We start from the raw sequence: 21530 nt of genomic DNA on the forward strand, positions 1-21530 counted from the left end.
GATCCCCGGAAACCAACGCAAACTAACCGCAATGTACCCTCACTTCTACACACAATCACAAATGTGTAATTGTTCTTGTGCAACAAGATTATCATAAATACACGCGACAAAACAATCATCCATGTAGGTGAACGCTGCCAAATCTATACGAACGCTTCACAACAACTCATTAACAATACCCAAACGAACACACTTCATCACAACAAACAGACCATTTGGTGAGCTGCGATTGATTGTGTAGTGTGTACAAGAGTATGTATTAAAGTTAAGGATGTGATGATTCATATACTTCGGTGGTTGTGAATGAACGGATAATGAGAAATCTATTCAGATCTGCTGCTCACTCAATCACCATACTAGATGTCGTCAAATGTTACCATAAAACACACACACACACACACACACACACACACACACACACACACACACACACACACATATATATATATACACACAGTCGTTAACAAATGGGATGCTCTAGGAAGTGATGTGGTGGAGGCAGATTCTATGCTCAGTTTGAAATGTAGATATGATAGAGTCCAATAGAAACAGGAATCTGTACTCCAGTTGATTGACAGTTAAGATGAGGGACCAAAGAGCCGAAGCTCAACCCCCCTCAGAAACAACTAGTTGAACAGGACAGGTGGAAGCTGACTACCCAAATGATGTGGTATATATATATATATATATATATATATATATATATATATATATATATATATATATATATATATATATATATATGTCGTACCTAGTAGCCAGAACTCACTTCTCAGCCTACTATGCAAGGCCCAATTTGCCTAATAAGCCAAGTTTTCATGAATTAATTGTTTTTCGACTACCTAACCTACCTAACCTAACCTAACCTAACTTTTTCCGCTACCTAACCTAACCTAACCTATAAAGATAGGTTAGGTTAGGTTAGGTAGGGTTGGTTAGGTTTGGTCATATATCTACGTTAATTTAAACTCCAATAAAAAAAAATTGACCTCATACATAATGAAATGGGTAGCTTTATCATTTCATAAGAAAAAAAATAGAGAAAATATATTAATTCAGGAAAACTTGGCTTATTAGGCAAATCGGGCCTTGCATAGTAGGCCGATAAGTGCGTTCTGGCTATTAGGTACGACATATATATATATATATATATATATATATATATATATATATATATATATATATATATATATATATATATATATATATATATATATATATAAACTGGGTCACTAAATAGAATAAATGAAATAACAATGAATTTAAGAGACCAAGAAGAGAGGAGAGAAATCACAAGGGTGGATCAACCTTGACTATCATAACCATTCTCACAGCAATTTGGCACTAAATCATTACTCACCATCCTCGTCCTCCACACTGCCCACTCTTTACTCAAACCATCCCTTCCCAAATTCCAGAACACAGCCAACACTCACAAAGTGAGGATCAAAGTGGTACATGAGCACATAGGAAGGGAGATACAGCAATAGGACATTGTAGTCTGGGGAATTTAATTGGAAGTTGAAATAAATACAGCAGTGCTTCAGACAGTAAAATACAGAAACATTACGAGTAAAATTGCATAAGATTTTCATATTGGTGGCTATGAGGGCTCAGGAGATATCCGATCTTGCTCGTAAACTAAACAACAAAATTAATGTCCACCCACAACACACATTCACACAAACACACCACTGCGACCACCAGACATACAAACATACCAACCAAGAACTCATTCATCATGTACATCACAAAGACACCAGCGTGCATACATAGAATTCACCCATGCACATGCACAGCATACTCACATATACAACACACACACCAAAATGCAAAACATCGGGAAACAAACATGACAATTACACACGAAGTCAGCGCCCACACACACATATACACAATACACACAAACATACACAAAACACACCTTCGGAGGAATTATGTCAATACAAAGCATTCACACACAAATCAACACCCACAAGCATACAAAGCACCCACACACACACACATTCTCACCTCACACACACATAAATACTCAACATACACAAACACAGCAGCCACACACACATACTCAACACACGCAAATACACAACACTCAAACACACATGCACAACACACACACACAACACACAACACACACACACACACACACACACACACACACACACACACACACACACACACACACACACACACACACACGCACACTAAAATAATAAAGAGATAGCTTGTTGTTATCACTGAGTGTCCACGCCGTTAAAGGGATCGATGCACGCAAATTGTTCTCTAATAACGACGTCAATTATGCACACTGGGCCATCAGGGAACCATGGGCTCTCCACCAACACACTAATGGATCCCAACGCTTAATAGATTTAGCACATAAAGACATTAATGTCTCTGTCATTTTTCTGTCTCTTAAAATAATACAATATATCTCTTTTGGAATGCTTTTAATTCAATTATCTACTATCGGAAGTTGATCATCTGAGTTAGAGGATATTTAAGTCAAAAGCTGTCAGTCTTTTCGAGTATTTAAGATTCGTGGTCGGAGCAGATGCTTCCTCTCTGAATCGCCTTGGTAAGGGGCCTATGAAGGAAACTACCGACCTACTGGTCTCTTCTCTATCAGTGTTAAACTCCACTCTATGAGGAAATCCCATGGCACACCTTCCCTTGAGGTCAAGGGGACTCTGATGATATGGATAGTACACATGGCCAGTGTAGAGTGATGTGAACTGATGGCCAATACTTTATATCTAGTGGACCTACGTTCTTCATTGATGCAGGTTCGCCACCTGTTTAGTCTATATTGAAATAAATAGATTTATCAGCTAGGGATGATACACTTGTGTACACTCACCAGCTGTTTATCTTTCAGGGATAAAAACTGACAGGGATAGACACTGACAGGGATAGACAGGGTTCACTGTCTCTGTTGGGCTCAAGAATGTACCATTACCATTATCTTCATTGTGTCTTGCATGCAAAATGCAGATTTTACAGTTTATATTGTCCAATTAATTATAATCAGCTTATCCCTTGTTAAAAATACATATGAACTTAGTTTGCTCATCATATTCAAGAATTATCTATTAGGAAGTTAAACTGTCAACTTTGCATTTTAAACTGATGGTCTGTTTTAAATTTATGAAACGGAGGTGAGCTTTGCAACAGCAAATATCATAAATTATTGCAAGCGTCTTACCTACATATCGTCTTGAAAAGTCGCTCCAATCTCCGTCTCTGAATATAAAAGCCATCTCTCATTTCCAAATTAGAGATAGTGGATTTTTTTTCAGTTTCTTTCACTCTCAAATTCAATTTCCACATTCATGCATGTTTCCTATTTGCAAAATTCTTACCTGTCTTTTGGCCAAAAAAAAAAAATCTGTTAGTCAAATTGGAACGTCTCCCTTTTCACAAATTGTATATTTATTGTTGTGTTAATTGAGTTTAATGACATACATATTGCCTTTGCTGACTATATATATATATATATATATATATATATATATATATATATATATATATATATATATATATATATATATATATATATATATATATATATATATATATATATATATATATATATATATATATTGTACTGAGAGGCATCAACCAGGGCGATAAAGAAACGAAACTAAGAAATTGAATATGATTATATTAAAAAAAATAGTCATTCAATACATCATAGACACTTGGCGTACTACGCCCACGTTGCGTCACTGCGTCCACGTTGCGTCGTTGCGTCCACAGTTATAACCCACCGCTTCATAAGACAAAGCCAAGGATTCACAAAGTGATTTCGTGTCCACAAACGAGACCTTAACCTCTCACATAGATCTTGACAGCTTAGTCTGTATTCATTAAACAGTTTGCGAGCTCTGAAGCACCATGAGGTCGTTCATAATAATTGATTATGGGTTGAGGACGACCTAGTAGCTCTCCGGAACTCGTAAACTGTGTAATAAAGACTAAGTCGCCATGCTCGAGGTAAGAGGTCGTGTAAGTGATCACGTAAATGCTTGGTGAATCTTGGTGTATATTGCTGCTAGGGAGTTGACACGAATATACTAGGAATATTCCCGGAGTATACATAGAGTGAGTTCGTGGAATTTTTCTCCTCCCCAAGTCTGGCCTGGGGCCAGGCATGATGTGATAACTTGGTCCAACAGGCTGTTGCTTGCAGAAACCAGCAGGCCCACATGCCCTTTACAACCGCTTTGGTCTGTCACTTCTTCCAGAAATGACTCTAATTTACCCTTGAACACGTCCACTATGGTTCCGACAATATTTCTTATGTTAGCTGAGAAGATATTTCATAGCTGTGGGCCTCTGATATTCAGTGTTCTCTGATTGTGCTTGTGGCTCTTATTCAGTAGGTCTATGATGCATTACGTACTGTACTGTTCACTTCAGTATGTTGTTGAGTAAATTCGGTACCTGTCTTCCTATATCATCCAAGTATATGGAATGTGATACCTTCCTCGTCTCCCTTCCATTTTGAGAGCATTGAGATGTTCCCAATAATTTGGGTGCTTTATCGTGTCTGTGGCTTTTCATTTTCATAAATGTCGCCTGCTGTGAAATGGGAACTGAGTATTGTACTAGGGGCAGGAAATTCCATCAACTCAGATAATTAATATCATAAATTAATATAAGAGGATATGCAAATGGAGAGACCAGAGCGTGCGGGGGGTTCAACTTAGACCAGTATTATTGCTAAAGCTGTTTCTGAATTAAATCAGTAATAAAACTGAAGAATTAGTGTCCCACATAAAAATGTTTCGAGAACGAAAAAAATAAAACTGGTCAAGTGATTTAGAACAGAGGATAATTGTTAAAATACAGCAGGAGGACAAACTAGGCAGTTGGTCTAAAAAATGGCTATTTGACATGAAACCAAACAAATGCTAGGCAATGATATCGTAGAGGATACCTCAGAGTAAGTACAAGAAAATGAAGAGGAGGAGGAGGAAGGCTCACACGTGCTTGAGAGTAAACAGGAGGACAATTTTAGGTGTAAATTTGATAATAAAAAAAAATATTACCTGACGAACACATTCATAGGACAATTTTAACGTCATTTACAGAGCTTCAGAACATTTTAAAACCTTTACCAACGTGAACAAAGAACCTTTCAGGACATGATTGATTCACCACCAGTTTTAGAACATCAGAATGCATGGACCCGATGTGGAATTTCCACCCAAGAAAAGAACTCCTCTAAACCTGGACCTCCTTGAGCATATAGTTAAGCGAGTGCGTTCACACACACTGGCACTCGCACGATTGATTGATTGAAGAAGATTAAGCCATCCAAGAGGTGGCAAGGGCATGAATAGCCCCGTAATGTCCTAACACTCACACGCACTAACAGAAATATTTAAACCAGTGAAGAGTGTGAAGTGAGTCGTATATCAAACACAATTTGAAAGTCCTTATTTTTAATGCCAAAGTTGAGTGACGCGGGACAATGAAGCCGTCACGAGTACCACTGAACCGTTGTCCCTACTGTGAGTGTTCGTGTCATTCACTATAATGCTTTCCACCGTCACTATAGTGGAAGCACTGTGACACTGGAAGCCATTGGTCTGAAAATATAACATCACTATGAGGTTCTCACCGCAGTTACTATACTGTGGTTAACGCTGTCACTACACTGATGCCACTATATTCTGTTACAGCTCGCGATTCGTATCAGGTGCAGTACCATTGAGCCTAGTACGTCACCATTTTTGTACCAGGTTCATTTTCGTCATCATTTTAATCACTGACACACCTGTAACTATACCAGTCACAACTGACACACCTGTAACTATATCAGTCACCACTGACACACCTGTAATTATACCAGTCACCACTGACACACCTGTAACTATACCAGTCACCCCTGACACACCTGTAACTATACCAGTCACCACTGACACACCTGTAACTATACCAGTCACCCCTGACACACCTGTAACTATACCAGTCACCACTGACACACCTGTAACTATACCAGTCACCCTTGACACACCTGTAACTATAGCGGTCACCCCTGACACACCTGTAACTATAGCGGTCACCAGTGCTATTATACAATTCAGTGAAGTAGTAAAGTTAACACGACATTTCCTGTCTCATTATTCATCATGTGCAAGTCAATTGCCATGTCCTGCAACCCAAACAACACATGTATAATTGACTGGCAGTTGCAGCACGACCTTGGTGGCGACGCTGTATAGTCTAGAGTTGGTTGCAAATGATTAGAATTAACAAGGTACAGGAGTCGATTTTCAGTAATCACGGGTCATAAATCATTTTCAGTAGTCTAATGGAACCACTGGTGCTGCTCGGTTTCTCCAACACAGTACCACGATTTCAGCAAGTAACGAATGCAAAATAATGTCAATAATCCTTCATTCTGCTTTACTCTGATGAAGGCGAATTAAGCCGAAAACGCGTTTAGCATTCTTTATTTTTCACATGTGGTTTTTCCGCATACTTGGATCAGACGTTTTCTGGTGATCGTTGTTGCATAATGCCAATATATGTGTGTATGATTGCGTGCAAACGCCAGACTGTTGTGAGCAGCCAAGTACTAACAGCTTTGGCAGACCAGACCAGACCAAGCAAGGTAGCCTGGATCATTCAGTGACCGGGACGTGGAAACGTTGATCCTCGGAAGCCAACGCAGGGTCATATAATCCGGTGCAATGTTGGAGTTACCACTGTCACGCTAGTTTGAAAACAAGAGTTATGCCATTGTAACCTGGCCCCAATGTCACGGACACAATGTTCACGCTTGTCTGGCCATAACATCCATCAACAGCAGCCCAAACGCACCTGTCGTGCCTCGGTCAGGGCCTGCGTGTGCATGGATATTGATATTGCAACCATAGGCAATGTAACGAGAAAGATTCACACACACACGACATCTGCTTCAAGCACACACGCATCCACACACCTGCTATATAATTTCTATAGGTAAGGCGTCCTTATCAGTTACATACACACGGGGTCCAGATCTACACACACAAATGGGGTTCTTATCTACACAAGAGGAGCCACCTAAATATTTTTATTATTAGTTTTTTTTTTTTTGGTGGGGGAGGGTTCAACGCGTGACGAAACAGCGAGAAAACCTTTAAATGCTCCCTTTATTACAACACAAATGACACTTCAGAGAGGCTTCATATATATATATATATATATATATATATATATATATATATATATATATATATATATATATATATATATATATAATATATATATATGCCTCAGCGAGCGTCAAAACACAAGCAATCACAGAGTAACGCACATTCCTCAGACCACCGGCAATAATTTCCTTCACAAATTCGTACCAAGATTTTGGAATACATTCGCATATCTTTTGCCCCAAATGGCGCTGAAAGCTCGGAATGCATTTGGAAGACGATTTCTTACGAAAAATAAAAAGGCCATAAATGGGACGCAGAGTGGTTGCTAAGTGTTGTGGGGGGGGGGGGGGGGAAGACGGTCAGAGCGCCTGTTTAAGAAATAAGGAAGTGGATTCGTGACACGCACAGAGATTTATTATGTGAAAGTAGACCAATAGCTCAGTCACGAATATGTTTCCTTGTATTTAGGTTAAATATATATACATGTACGAATGCATATATTTCAATCACTTGTACTCCTGGTGCCTCGAGCCGCTACCACAAAAGTAGCAGTCCTACCAACTGGGCCACCAGCACCCACAATAAGGAAAGGTCCCAGAGACACCTATCTGGTGTCCAATTGGAATTTTAGACCTTCCATGGGATGCCACTTTGGCATCAAGGTGTTAGGTGAACCACGTCCTAGTCAAACAAATGACACCTAACACCTTGCCGAAGTGGCACTAACGAAGGGCTAAAGTTCCATATGAGCACCAGGTGAGTGTCTCTGGGATTCTTCTCTATATCGTGTGCTGGTAGCTCAGTAGGTAAAGGTATGGGCTATACTTTTTTCGTCTGCGATTCGAGGGTTCAAGTGAAATGTATACATCTAAATATGTATATGTTCTTCCAGGAAAAAAAGTCCTCACACATCATAACCTAGAGGTGTATGTATATATATATATATATATATATATATATATATATATATATATATATATATATATATATATATATATATATATATATATATATTCCTGCGACACACCCCGTCGTCGTTAAATACAGCTATTATGATTTAGTTATCTTTGTATGGGTTAATGCTATTACCTGGTTGCTATGCCCCTTATTTTTCTTTAATAAATGATTTACTTTAAACATTTCCTTCTCTTCACGTCCATCTGTTTTAGTGAAACAGAGATTATTCCCCTTTCTTATGAGCTCATTCACCAATCTCCAGCGTTCAGTAGTATTATCAGATTATATTACTACAATCATATTTACCATACTCTAATGAGGCATTTCATTCACTTGGATCATTTGAGTCTCCAACCCGGGACCTCAAAAAAGTAAGCTCGAAATCCAACCAACCTAGCAACTGAGCACCCACAATAAGGAAGAAACGCCAGACATAGCTGGTAGTATTCAATTGGGACTTTAAGCCTTCCCTGGGTGCCACCTGAGTATGGAGGTGTGTAGGAGATCTACCTTCCAGTCATACAAATTGCTAACCACAATAACCCTGGAAATAACCTTTCCAACACTTAAACTATATAGAAATATTCCTCACACGGGAGGAATGTGCTTGCTATAAATGAATTCACACGAGTACCATTCATCAGAGAGAATTTTGATATGCATATTTTTCTTAGGTTTTCCTAATATCAGTATCAAGACACCAGTAAGATTCGCATCGTGTAGAGTAAACTGAACATAACTAAGATGTCATTTATGTACATGATTACTACCTCCAACTTATATTAAAAAAAAAACAAATAATCATTAATTAATCAAAGGTGCTCATTGGAATGTCCTGAAGCACTCACTTTCACCTTGATATCACAAGTCAAATATAACGATCACAATTGTACTACGGCACATAAATTATAAATTGTGGTGCTCCGCCACATAGCACATAAGCAATATATTATCAGTAATGATAATAGGCTCACAACACGGCAAATGTTTATCAATAATCACTACGCAAATAACTCACTGGGGCCAATTAATGATACTAAAGACACATATAAACAGTGTCATTCTCAAACACTGGCCAGTTGGATAAACAGTTTTAAACACACACAACCACAAATTCAGTCTGTTCGTCGCAAATACATTTATCATAATTAAGTCATTTAGATGACTTAATTCATCTAAATATATAATATAGATATATGACTCTCTTATGGCTTATACGAAAATAGTTTAACGACCATTGAGTTCACACTATTACAAAAAATGCTGACTACCAGATCCCATACTCTCCAAAAAGTTTGGGTGGTTTTATCAATTTAATCCACACGTTTCTATGTCGTCCACAAACTGCAGTAGCGAGAGCCTGACAAAGTTCCAACTAGTGTGCCAACTCGATGAGTGCAAAATCCTTTCAGTGAAGGGTATAGCTTGTTGTCTTGATCCCCTTAACAAGCAGCTAAATCATGATTAAACCGCCCCGATGGTTATATGTGAGATCAAACATGGAATGTAAACATCCAGTGTGCAGACAGAATGTTTAAACGCTATCTCGTTCCTATCTTGGAGACGATTACTTGTTGAATGGCTTTCAGTTAATTTCCACGCTGCTTATATTCTTTAAGATTATAGTTTAAAAGTGTTATTTTCCAAAGGATTATCATGCACTACTCTCTGTTCATGATGACGGTCGAATTTTGGGCTGATATCCCTTGATGATATCACAAATGTTCTTGGTCTGACTTCACCCACTGCTCCATGCAGCGGTGACCGTAGCCCCGAACCAGGGTCCTGCAAAAATTGCTATTCAAGTGGCCCATAATTATTTCACAGGCCAAAAATACCCGGCTGGTCCTCATCTCTACCATAAACTGGACAGTCAGAGCAGCAGTAACAAAACCATCAGCCACTGCAGCAGAATCAGCAACAGAAGCAGCAGCAGCAGAAGGGGTAGCAGTAGTGGTAACAGCAGCAGCAGAAGGATAAACAGCAACAGCAACAGCAGCAGCACTGTCGACGGTAGCAACTTCAAACCGCTTGCCACCGTCCATCAGTACTCTGCTCTAGGCCAGTTGCTCTGGCCATCCAAGCGAGGTAGATAGACATCATTCGCCATTAGATTCACAGAGGTGATCACTGTGTCAAAGGCGTCGACACAGATAGCTTGCCCGTCCCAGCACAGGAAGGCACAACACCAGGAAAGGGGAGAGGGGGAAAGAGAGGTAAGGAAGGTATCAGAGAGGGACGAGAGGACAGTAGAAATGGAATGGTAACGTACACATGAAAGAGGAGAACGATGAGAAGAATGGGAGTAGGAGGGGTAAAGAAAAAGTGAGAGAAAGGAGATGTAAAGAGACATCAAAAAGGTAAGGGATGAGACGAATGAAAGTGAAAGGGGAGAGGAAAAGAGACATATATATGAGAGGGAAAAGTAAAAAGAATGGGAAGGAGGTAAGGTAAACATGAGACTGGAGAGGAAGAGGTAAGGAAGAAATGAGAAAGGAAATAATAGTGGGAGTGGAGAGGGATGGAGGACACGAGGAGAAGGAAAAAGAACAGAGGAAGGAAAATGTATCTGATCTCCATCATTGCAGCCTTACATAAGTCGTATAAAGATGATACATTATATCATCCTACCATCTTCATCTACCTTTATCTACCATCCCACCGTCTCAATCATCCTCCCATGTTTCTCAGCCTCTCATCTTTCTCATCTTCCCCTCTTTCTCAGTTATTGTTATTCCTTATCCTCTTCTTTAATGACACGTTCGTGAGAGGTATATCTGCATGAGTATAATTATCTATGATTCATCCAAGCTATGATTCTCAGGCTTATTAACAATATAATAGCAAATAGTTGAGAGGTTTTCTGTCAAATTATTGAACGAGCAATGAAAATGGGGTGAGGAGGAGAGCCGGAATGTTGGGAGAAGGGAAAATGGGGGAGAAGAAAGGGAAGAAGGGGGAAGAGAAAGGGAGGGAGTAAGATAAGGGAAGAGGGGAAAAATAAGAAGGAGTATCTGAGACAGACTTTCCCGAGTACTACCGGGTATTCCTCCCATTACCCGATAAAGGCTATTAAATTAAGCTGTAAATTAGTTGCTTAATTTGTTAATTAGTTTATTTGCTTAATTTGTTAATTAATTGATTTGCTTAATTTGATAATTAGTTTATTTGCTTAAATTGTTAATTAGTTTTTGCTGAATTTGTTAATTGGTTTATTTGCTTAATTTGTTAATTAGCTTATTTGCTTAATTTCCTAATTAGTTTATTTGCTTAATTTGATAATTAGTTTATTTGCTTAATTTGTTAATTAGTTTATTTGCTTAATTTGTTAAATAGTTTATTACGTATCTATATTATTGAGATCCCTTATAATTGTAATATTAACAGATACATAATAAAAATATTACATTTCGAAAGTATTATTGAGACTGGTTACGAATGTGCATAAGGAAATAATTTCATATGACACCAGGAGGCATGGCAGGATGTGCAAAATATTCCCGAAGAAAAGTTGAAGTGCAATAGATGCATTAATAGAGGACTCTATCAACGTCAAGAGACTAAGGTTGTTCAACACATTCTCAACACATAATTGGTATAACTTGGCGACTTCTCGCGGCGTTCAATAGAGAACTTATTAAACACCTGTGAAGGATACCTGATCAACCTGGCTGTGATTCATTTGTCAGGCTGTGAGCAGCTGCGTCCAACAGCCTGGTAAACCAGACCACCAACCAGTAGGCCAAGTCTACCCCAGAGTCTACCCCCAAGTCTACCCCCAAGTCTACCCCCAAGTCTACCCCTAAGTCAACCTCCATGGCCCGACCAGAGGCCGGGCCATGGGGGTTATCTTGAGATGATTTCGGGGCTTAGTGTCCCCGCGGCTCGGTCCTCGACCAGGCCTCCAACCCCAGGAAGCAACCTGTGACAGCTGACTAACTCCCAAGTACCTATTTACTGCCTAGGTAGCCTTTACTAGGTAGCCTATAAACAAAAAATCCAAAACACTAATCCAAGGTCAAATAGTTCCACAAGATGAGTAACAATGAAAATTAGTAATTTAAATTCAATTCAACTTTAGGTTACATATGCCATTTAAAATGTAGCATTTTGGCTCAGATTAAGGAAATGTTCACGGAAATAATATTTACCTGACATTTCTGGAAGGGTTCACAGATAAGAACATCGTCAGTCATACTAGACACAGAGGTGACTTCCTCCGCTGACTTCAGTGATGTCAGTGCGAGAAATTAAAGTGACACTGTAATTTGTTTTAGATAATAATTCGATATATCAAATAAGTTGATAACTTCTAATATTTTAATGAAACATCGATGAGTCTTAATATATATATATATATATATATATATATATATATATATATATATATATATATATATATATATATATATATATATATATGTCGTACCTAGTAGCCAGAACTCACTTCTCAGCCTACTATTCAAGGCCCGATTTGCCTAATAAGCCAAGTTTTCCTGAATTAATATATTTACTATAATTTTTTTCTTATGAAATGATAAAGCAACCCTTTTCTCTATGTATGAGGTCAATTTTTTTTTATTGGAGTTAAAATTAACGTAGATATATGACCGAACCTAACCAACCCTACCTAACCTAACCTAACCTATATTTATAGGTTAGGTTAGGTTAGGTTAGGTTAGGTTAGGTAGCCAAAAAAACATTATTCATGAAAACTTGGCTTATTAGGCAAATCGGGCCTTGAATAGTAGGCTGAGAAGTGCGTTCTGGCTATTAGGTACGACATATATATATATATATATATATATATATATATATATATATATATATATATATATATATATATATATATATATATATATATATATATATATATATATATATATATATATATATATATATATCACACGGTGTCTAAAAACTCTGTACGTATAATTTGTTGATAAAGTCACTAAAATATTTTTAATTAGAATAAATATAATTCAACCTTGTAGAACAAGACCACGTAAAAGAGGTAACCAAAATAATAAATCCTGTTTATCACTGAATTCCCCAGTCGGCTACAATTTCCAATATTGGCTAGAGGAATCTGAAGCTTTATCATATCCAAAGTCGATAGTGTGAGCTAACCAGTTAAATCTCGTCTATTTACATACGATTGGCAGTCGCCACTAACGGTACGAGGAATAGCTATAGGAGCCGCAAGCGCGGGAAGGTGGTGGGGCGGTAATCCCCATTATTGACTCGTCCCAGGGTCATCACAGGAGCAGTGGCCTTGCTGCACCTTCCATTACCATGCCTTAATATTGGCACCTGTGTAACAACTGCCACACAGTGTTCGCTCGACGACGCTTGACACCAAGTGTCAGAGATGTATTGGCACTTTATAATCATCCTGGCATCCTGTTATCCTTCGTGTTTGGGTTTTCTGACCTCATAAACGCACTAAAAAGATTTGGTTCTCAATGGAATGCACTAAAATTAGGTGGTGAAGGCAAATTCTATACGCAGATTCAAGTGTAAATATGATTAGAGCCTAACTGGAGTAGCAATCTTTACACAAGTTCATTTATTAGTTGACAAGGCGGGATCATAGAACTGAAGTTCAACCCCCGGAAGCACAAATAAGTTAACACAAACAGTTCAGTACACAAGTATGACACTGCAATGATACAACATTTATATAATTATTTGATTCGTGGCATTCAATTTACACCTTACCGCTGTTTCTTCACAACAGACGACCTCCAGAACTACAACACCACAACCAACAGATAGGACAACGTGACAGCAGCTGAGTCCTAAGACAACACGATAACAGCTGAGTCCTAAGACAACACGATAACAGCTGAGTCCTAAGACAACACGACAGCAGCTGAGTCCTAAGACAACATGACAGCAGCTGAGTCCTAAGACAACACGACAGCAGCTGAGTCCTAAGACAACACGACAGCAGCTGAGTCCTAAGACAACACGACAGCAGCTGAGTCCTAAGACAACACGACAGCAGCTGAGTCCTAAGACAACACGACAGCAGCTGACTTCCAAGACAACACGACAGCAGCTGACTTCCAAGACAACACGACAGCAGCTGAGTCCTAAGACAACACGACAGCAGCTGAGTCCTAAGACAACACGACAGCAGCTGAGTCCTAAGACAACACGACAGCAGCTGACTTCCAAGACAACACGACAGCAGCTGACCCCCAGGAACACTACTGCTGACCTAAACAACACCACAGCTGACCCCAAAAGCACCACAGCTGACCCCAGGAACACCACCACAACTGACCCCAAGAACACCACAGTTGAACCCGATAACACCTCCACAGCTGAACCCAAGAACCCTTTAACATGAAAACAGAATTCGTACCACATCCACTTGTGATAATCGTCACCTGTAATATAAATGTCAAGTATGCAGTGTTGCTTATTAGTTCTTCAAGTGGACATCGTTGAACATGAAACGACCGATTACCTAATCATATAATACACTTGGAATTACATATTATGTGAACAAATGTATGATGTGAAAAATAATTTTGAGTGATGTATAGTTAAATATTAAATAATATATCTAATATTTAATATTTTTTTGGGACAATGGGATAATTATGAGTAAGATTAAAAGAGAACTAATAAATATCACTTATTAGTATATTTTACGTTATTAGGCCTATACGCCAAATGATTTTATAGACTCAGCGTTGTATCAGAACTACAGTACTGTATGATAATGCAATCAAGCTTCCACAGACTTGCCATTCACTCTTTACAACTCTTTTTCACTGCGTCACTCAAAGCCTTAACCAAGGGCCGTATAATCACTGTTTCCACAGAGTGCCATAACCGTGGCTTCTTCGCTGCCTCAGTCTCTACAGTGCCTCTACAGTACCGCTACAGTGCTGCTGCTGTAGTGCCTGTGCTTCCCCGATCTCATGGTCTCTGCTCTGATTCTAGAGCTATGTCTTAAACTCTGTGTTACCACCACTATATCACCATTGTTATTTTCTCTGCAGCATCACTATGGGATAGTCTCTGCAGCATCACTGTAGCATAGTCTCTGCAACATCACTGTGGCATAGTCTCTGCAGCATCACTGTAGCATAGTCTCTGCAACATCACTGTAGCATAGTCTCTGCAGCATCACTGTAGCATAGTCTCTGCAACATCACTGTGGCATAGTCTCTGCAGCATCACTGTGGCATAGTCTCTGCAGCATCACTGTAGCATAGTCTCTGCAGCATCACTGTAGCATAGTCTCTGCAGCATCACTGTAGCATAGTCTCTGCAGCATCACTGTAGCATAGTCTCTGCAGCATCACTGTAGCATAGTCTCTACAGCATCACTGTGGCACATTCTCCACCTCCTCACGGCCTCAAACCTTTAGCTGCATTTCCTTATTACAGCATTATTTTCCCTCCTTTTGCTCTATCATCTCAAAGATATAGCTGCTATATTGCATTGCTGTATTGCATGGCGATGCAAAACTTTGCACTATTCCGTTATCGTGTCACTAAGGTGTTATTGATTTTCTGAATATCGTCTCACTGTTTATCGTCCTTTAATGTTGCAAAGTTCAGTATATGCAATCTGAGCTTGAACACTCTGGCCGCTTAAATATTACATGTTGTCTATCAAATCCCATTCAATCATCAATCGAATCCTACGTTTATCATCTGTCAAATATTATCTGAATATCACTAATTATATCTTATCTGTATCTCCACTTAAATATTATTTATCTATTGCCACTTAAATTTCTATTGATCACCATTAAAGTGCTGTTTGGAATAATATATCACTAAAGTTTCCTTTATATATGTTATGTGAACATATGAATAATCTGTTTAAAAGATATATATCCGTGCGTGGCAGCTTCTAGATATAGCCAAAGGCTAACCAATTTATATGTCTATCCAATCCTGTCTATCCATGAAGGACTCCAGCGATTCTGGCTTACTACAGAAAAATTTGTCCAATAAATTTGTCCAACCAATTGTGGGATTGGTTGATTTTAAGTAAGAGCTGCTTCGTATGGGCCAATAGGCTATCTGCAGTTACCTTTATTCTTATGTTCTTAAATCTACTTCCCCTATTTTCAGACCAGTATTTAACCAGGTCTTTCCTGAATCTAAACTTGTCCAATTTATCTCCATTGTTTCCTGATCTATTGTGTGTTGTTATATTAAAAAAAAACTTGATTTCCCCTCTGTTATTCCCTTTCATTCATTTGAATAATTCAATCATTTCACCCCTGACTCTTCACCTGTTCTAAGACTGTTTGTTTAATCTCACTTCATTATGGGGGGAGGGATTCTAAATCCTTCTGAATCTTTCTCTGTACGCGCTCAAATTGATTTATGTTCTTTCTATAATACGATAACACAAAATTGATTTATGTTCTTCCTATAATACGATAACACAAAATTAAACTACAATATGTTATCATAATATCACAACTGTAATCTTTCCACTATATTACCACGATAATCTTGCAACGATATCATCACTATACTCTTACTAAGATATAACCACTATAATCTTATCAAGATATCAATGCTGTAATCATACCACGAATTCACCACTGTTTACTTTTTTCTTTACTAACATGGCTCACCAATATCACCATAATTACAATCATCAAAAAGATAATTATTTTTCTGTTACGAAAATATCACAATCTTTCCTGGGTCTTGCTATTGCCCTTGAAACAATCTACCGGGATTGTATCCGTATCTGCCGCCACGATGCCAGATATCGTCACTAGACATTTCACGCTCTTAACAGCAAACACAGTGTTTTTCTCCCCTGTGAACCCTTCTTCATTCCTAGAGACTTCAGTCTATAACCAATATCCTCAGTCTATATTTATACTGCATAACTGCTTAGTAATATTTATAATCACTCCATTTCTAACAGAATTGCTTGATCACAGTTTTTATACCAGCCAGAGGTATGTATTCCTACTACATCATGTGTTATGTATTGTGTATTGTATATTGTGTATTGTATGTGTATTATGTGGGTATGTATTGTGTTGACACACACCAGTTGCCTTACTCCAAGAGTAGCTGTTGCATTACCAAATAATCTGTTTTCCCCAAAAAATAACAGCTTTTCCACCATCACGTTAGTAGTGGCGAATGCAGTATTAAAACGAGAACAGCTTTTACAGTATCTGAATGGTACAGATCACCTCTGTATCACTGTTGTAACCGCCTTTTCATAACCCGAACCACACAAGTCCCAGTTACACATTAAATGATGTCTTGAACCTCTATGCAGGTTCACCAACCAGATGCAAAACCGAGTCACCAACTTTTTACTGTCATCCACTGAAGCAAACTGGAACTCCGACTTTTCACTGTCACCCACTGAAGAATAAATGAACGCCAGCTTTCCACTGTCATCCACTGAAGAACAAATGAACGCCAACTTTCCACTGTCACCCACTGAAGCACAAATGAACGCTAACTTTACACTGTCACCCACTGAAGCACAAATGAACGCCAACTTTACACTGTCAACCACTGAAGCACAAATGAACGCCAACTTTACACTGTCAACCACTGAAGCAAAAAATCAATCCTCAACTTCCCACCTGCACCCACTCGAGTTACTCGTATTGCACTCATCCTTTCATCACTAGCACTCTAATTTCCGCATTCATCTACTGACATGTCACCTCCCCCCACACCCCCTCCCTTTTTGCCTTCAACCCACTGAAGTGCCACTGCAGCTCCCCTTCTTGCTTTCCCTACCCACCTACATGCATCACCTCCCACACAGCTACATGGATTCCCCACACACACACTTACAAACCTCCACACACCGACCTTTCTCCCCACCTCCCTCCCCCACAAGCCTAAACGCCTCCCCACATGCCTATTTGCCTCCTCTTACACCTACATGCCTGTCTCACACTCCTACATGTCTCTCCCAAACGCATACATACTTTTTTACTAGAGACTTGCATGACTCCCTCACACATATTCATGCCTCTCTCACACACCTCTCCATGCCTCTCTCACACACCTCTCCATGCCTCCCTCGCACAAACACAGTGGAACAGAACGCTCTGCAGGCAAAACAGAATAAACGAACATGTTCTCTCCTTTACTGATACGTTAGTAACGTAACCTCTGACGTCACTCCCTGTACACAAAGTCTTCGTTATAGAGCTGGACTCGAGTGCCAACAATACGTTACAGGATCAGAATTAACTCGGAATATACACTGGAAAGACAACAGTCGTTTTGCTGCTCTGGTTCAGCTACGCAGTTCCAGGTTGGTTATAACTTTTCAAAGTCTCTCATGTGGCAATGAATACGCAGAGATACATGGAGAAAGAAGGATTGACTGGGCCTCAAATGGGTAGCAATAAACAAAGGTTCGTTTGATGGTTACTGCTAGACCATACTGAAGCTTACCCGGCCAGTCGGAGTGCCATTTGCTGAGGGAATGTGTAGCACTGTGTTGATCTCTTCAGAGAGTGCCTGATGGCATCGCGTTCCCTCCACCTCCGTCAGGAGAACACGAACAAATGGATACGGATACGGTTGATATATATACAGTTGATTGCGCCTTCTATTCGAGGCCCAAATTAAGTAAAAATAAATGTTTCTGGTTTAGAAATTTACCTTTCTTGTGTAAGCATCTCATTCAGAGAGAGAGATGGAGCGGCCGCAGCAGCAGCAGCAGCAGCAACAGCAACATCGGCCAGCAACACAAGAGTCAAGTAACACTGAGGGGCAAGCAACACACTATTAAGGAGCTGTTATCTGCACATCATTACGGCTCCAGATCACACAGCTTCCATCCAAGGCTTCGGCGACACTACCAACCACCACAGATTGTAATTATCTTTAAATCACTCAATTATCTCTCGGTAAACACCAGTGTCAAATAGACACCGAACAACTTTTGGTGGTCTGTAATTATTTTCACCCCACGCTAGTTAAACACTCAAAGTATAGTGCAAGCGGCAGACATACGTGACAGACTTTTATATGAGAGACCAATTAAAACAAAGTGTCATAAAAATTCCATTGTTAATGGCAATTGGAGAAAGATGCGGAAAGAATCGCCGTAGAGAGATTCCACCGCCGTGAAGCACAGGAGGAGGCCGGGACGGACACGTATGATCGCCACGGGGTCCAGAAGCAGACTGACTGCAGGGAGCCCTTTGCTGCTGTGGCAACCCCCCTCCCACCAATTCCCCCTCCCTCCCCCTCCTCCTCAAAACACACCAACCACCAACAATATCCCACCACCACCCACCCAATGCCCCCTACCCCTCCCTTGCCCCCTCATCTCTCATTCAACACCGCCCCCCCCCCCTCCTAAACTCCAGTACACATACTCCTCATCCTAATTCTTCCTCTTCCAGTTCCTCTTCGTCGTTTATATCTATAATGTATTCCCTTGTTTCTTACTCACCTCTACTTCTTTCTTCTTACCTGTCTTTCTTCCCTTGAACTCCTTTCCATGCTTTCTTATCTTCAGCTGGTCCTCTAGTCTCTATTCCTCACCTATCTCTTTCTGTCTGTCTGTCTGTCTCTCTCTCTCTCTCTCTCTCTCTCTCTCTCTCTCTCTCTCTCTCTCTCTCTCTCTCTCTCTCTCTCTCTCTCTCTCTCTCTCTCTCTCTCTCTCTCTCTCTCTCTCTCTCTCTCAATGTTAAAGCATCTCATTTGTCTAACCAGAATTCATCAGTACTTTATCTATTATCTATACCGTGTCTATAATCTATTATCTTCCATGTCCTTCCTTGTAATCATATGTCCACCTGTATAGATTATTATGAACTCCCACGTGCTCCCATGTCCGTTTGTGTATGCCCATGTTCTCGAGCACATGTCCTTTTATTTTCTCTTATGTCCACCGACTCTCTTTTCCATACCTTCCAATATACTCGTAAGAGTTTCCATCTAATCTCGAGTCCTCCCATACTCATTCGTGTCCTCCCGTGTCCTCCCATGATGACCATTTGACTAGGGTATCTGTGTTATCATAACGTTATGCAGATAACCCCCGGAGTCGGCAGATTTGCATACAAGTACCTGCAGTGCATGGAAGCACACTAGGTGCACGGAAGCACACTAGGTGCACGGAAGCGCATGGGAGAACACAGGGTGCATGAGTTTGCACGTGTGTACATGTGAAAACTGCTGGTGTTTGGAAACACACAAAATACGCACGTCGGAGGCCCACGTGGTTTCCAACTCACTCTTCAAAATTATATTTTGTGAGTGCCATTAGAGAGAACAGAGTGCCTTTAATAAGCAGATCGCAGCAACTTGGGTAGCGAGAGAACCTTCAGTGCCAATCCAGCTCCTGCCGAACCTTGAGGACTTGGGGGTGGAAAGGTCTGGAGGACAATCATCCCCACATGACAATGATTAATTATTAACATGAAAACATGTGACATTGCAGTGAACTCCGATATATTTTCTATACTCTCTGCCGAGCGATTGGACTATTTGACACACCATTAAAGTAATTTATATTCCGTTAGAAGCTCAGTGACTCTGCTTGTAAAAGCAGAAGCGTCCAGGTACGTCCAGAGTGCTTGAGGATTTAGCCAGTGCTTTTAACTGGATGGGTGATTCCTTTATGGCAACAGAAGATCAGCCGAGTGTGAACCATTGCTTCTGGTGAAGGTGAGGACATTAAACCAGGCAGGAGATCATTATAAATGCCAGGATGAACACCAATCATACGGCTAGAGCGTTTCCTCTGCTTGCAGCTTAACACGTTCTATCACTATTTGCTGCGCGATTCACCGAACTCACATCTTGGAAACACGAAGTATTTGAGAAGAATTTTTTTTCTAGGAGTTTAAATGTTCAGAGGAATAATTCTACACGTAATGGCATAATAGTGAGTCTTGTGGTGTCGAAAATATTGATATATTTTTCTTACAAAGAACGAACTAAGCAATATATTGTTAACTGCTTTTAATATTTTATCTGGCTCTACCCTCTCTCTCTCTCTCTCTCTCTCTCTCTCTCTCTCTCTCTCTCTCTCTCTCTCTCTCTCTCTCTCTCTCTCTCTCTCTCTGTCTATCTCTCTGTCTCTCTCTCTCTCTCTCTCTGTCTCTGTCTCTCTCTCTCTCTCTCTCTCTCTCTCTCTCTCTCTCTCTCTCTCTCTCTCTCTCTCTCTCTCTCTCTCTCTCTCTCTCTCTCTCTCTCTCTCAATCTACATGTCTTGTTTTTTAAGCTAAGACCAGGGTACATTTGGGATGTAACTGGTTTTCTTACTGAAACTACCACCAAAAACTGTTATCCTACATCAGTCCAGATGAAGTCTGCCCCTAGAGACACTGATTTTGTGATTTTATGTATATATATATATATATATATATATATATATATATATATATATATATATATATATATATATATATATATATATATATA

General features: G+C 39.7%; 1 protein-coding gene across 4 annotated transcripts in view; it reads right to left on the bottom strand.

The window, feature by feature from the left end:
• LOC123760767 (opioid-binding protein/cell adhesion molecule homolog) overlaps positions 1-19260 on the bottom strand; it is a 230214-nt gene extending 210954 nt beyond the window's left edge. For all 4 annotated transcript variants that reach the window (XM_069328233.1, XM_069328234.1, XM_069328232.1 and 1 more), the window contains exon 1: positions 18753-19260. In XM_069328233.1, coding sequence (XP_069184334.1) covers positions 18753-18769 — 17 coding nt within the window. In that variant the 5' untranslated portion in view covers positions 18770-19260. The remainder of the gene's footprint in view (positions 1-18752) is intronic.
• Between the last annotated feature and the right edge of the window lie 2270 nt (positions 19261-21530).

This window comes from Procambarus clarkii, chromosome 21 (assembly GCF_040958095.1).
Source record: "Procambarus clarkii isolate CNS0578487 chromosome 21, FALCON_Pclarkii_2.0, whole genome shotgun sequence".
In the NCBI taxonomy this organism is placed as follows: Eukaryota; Metazoa; Arthropoda; class Malacostraca; order Decapoda; family Cambaridae; genus Procambarus; species Procambarus clarkii.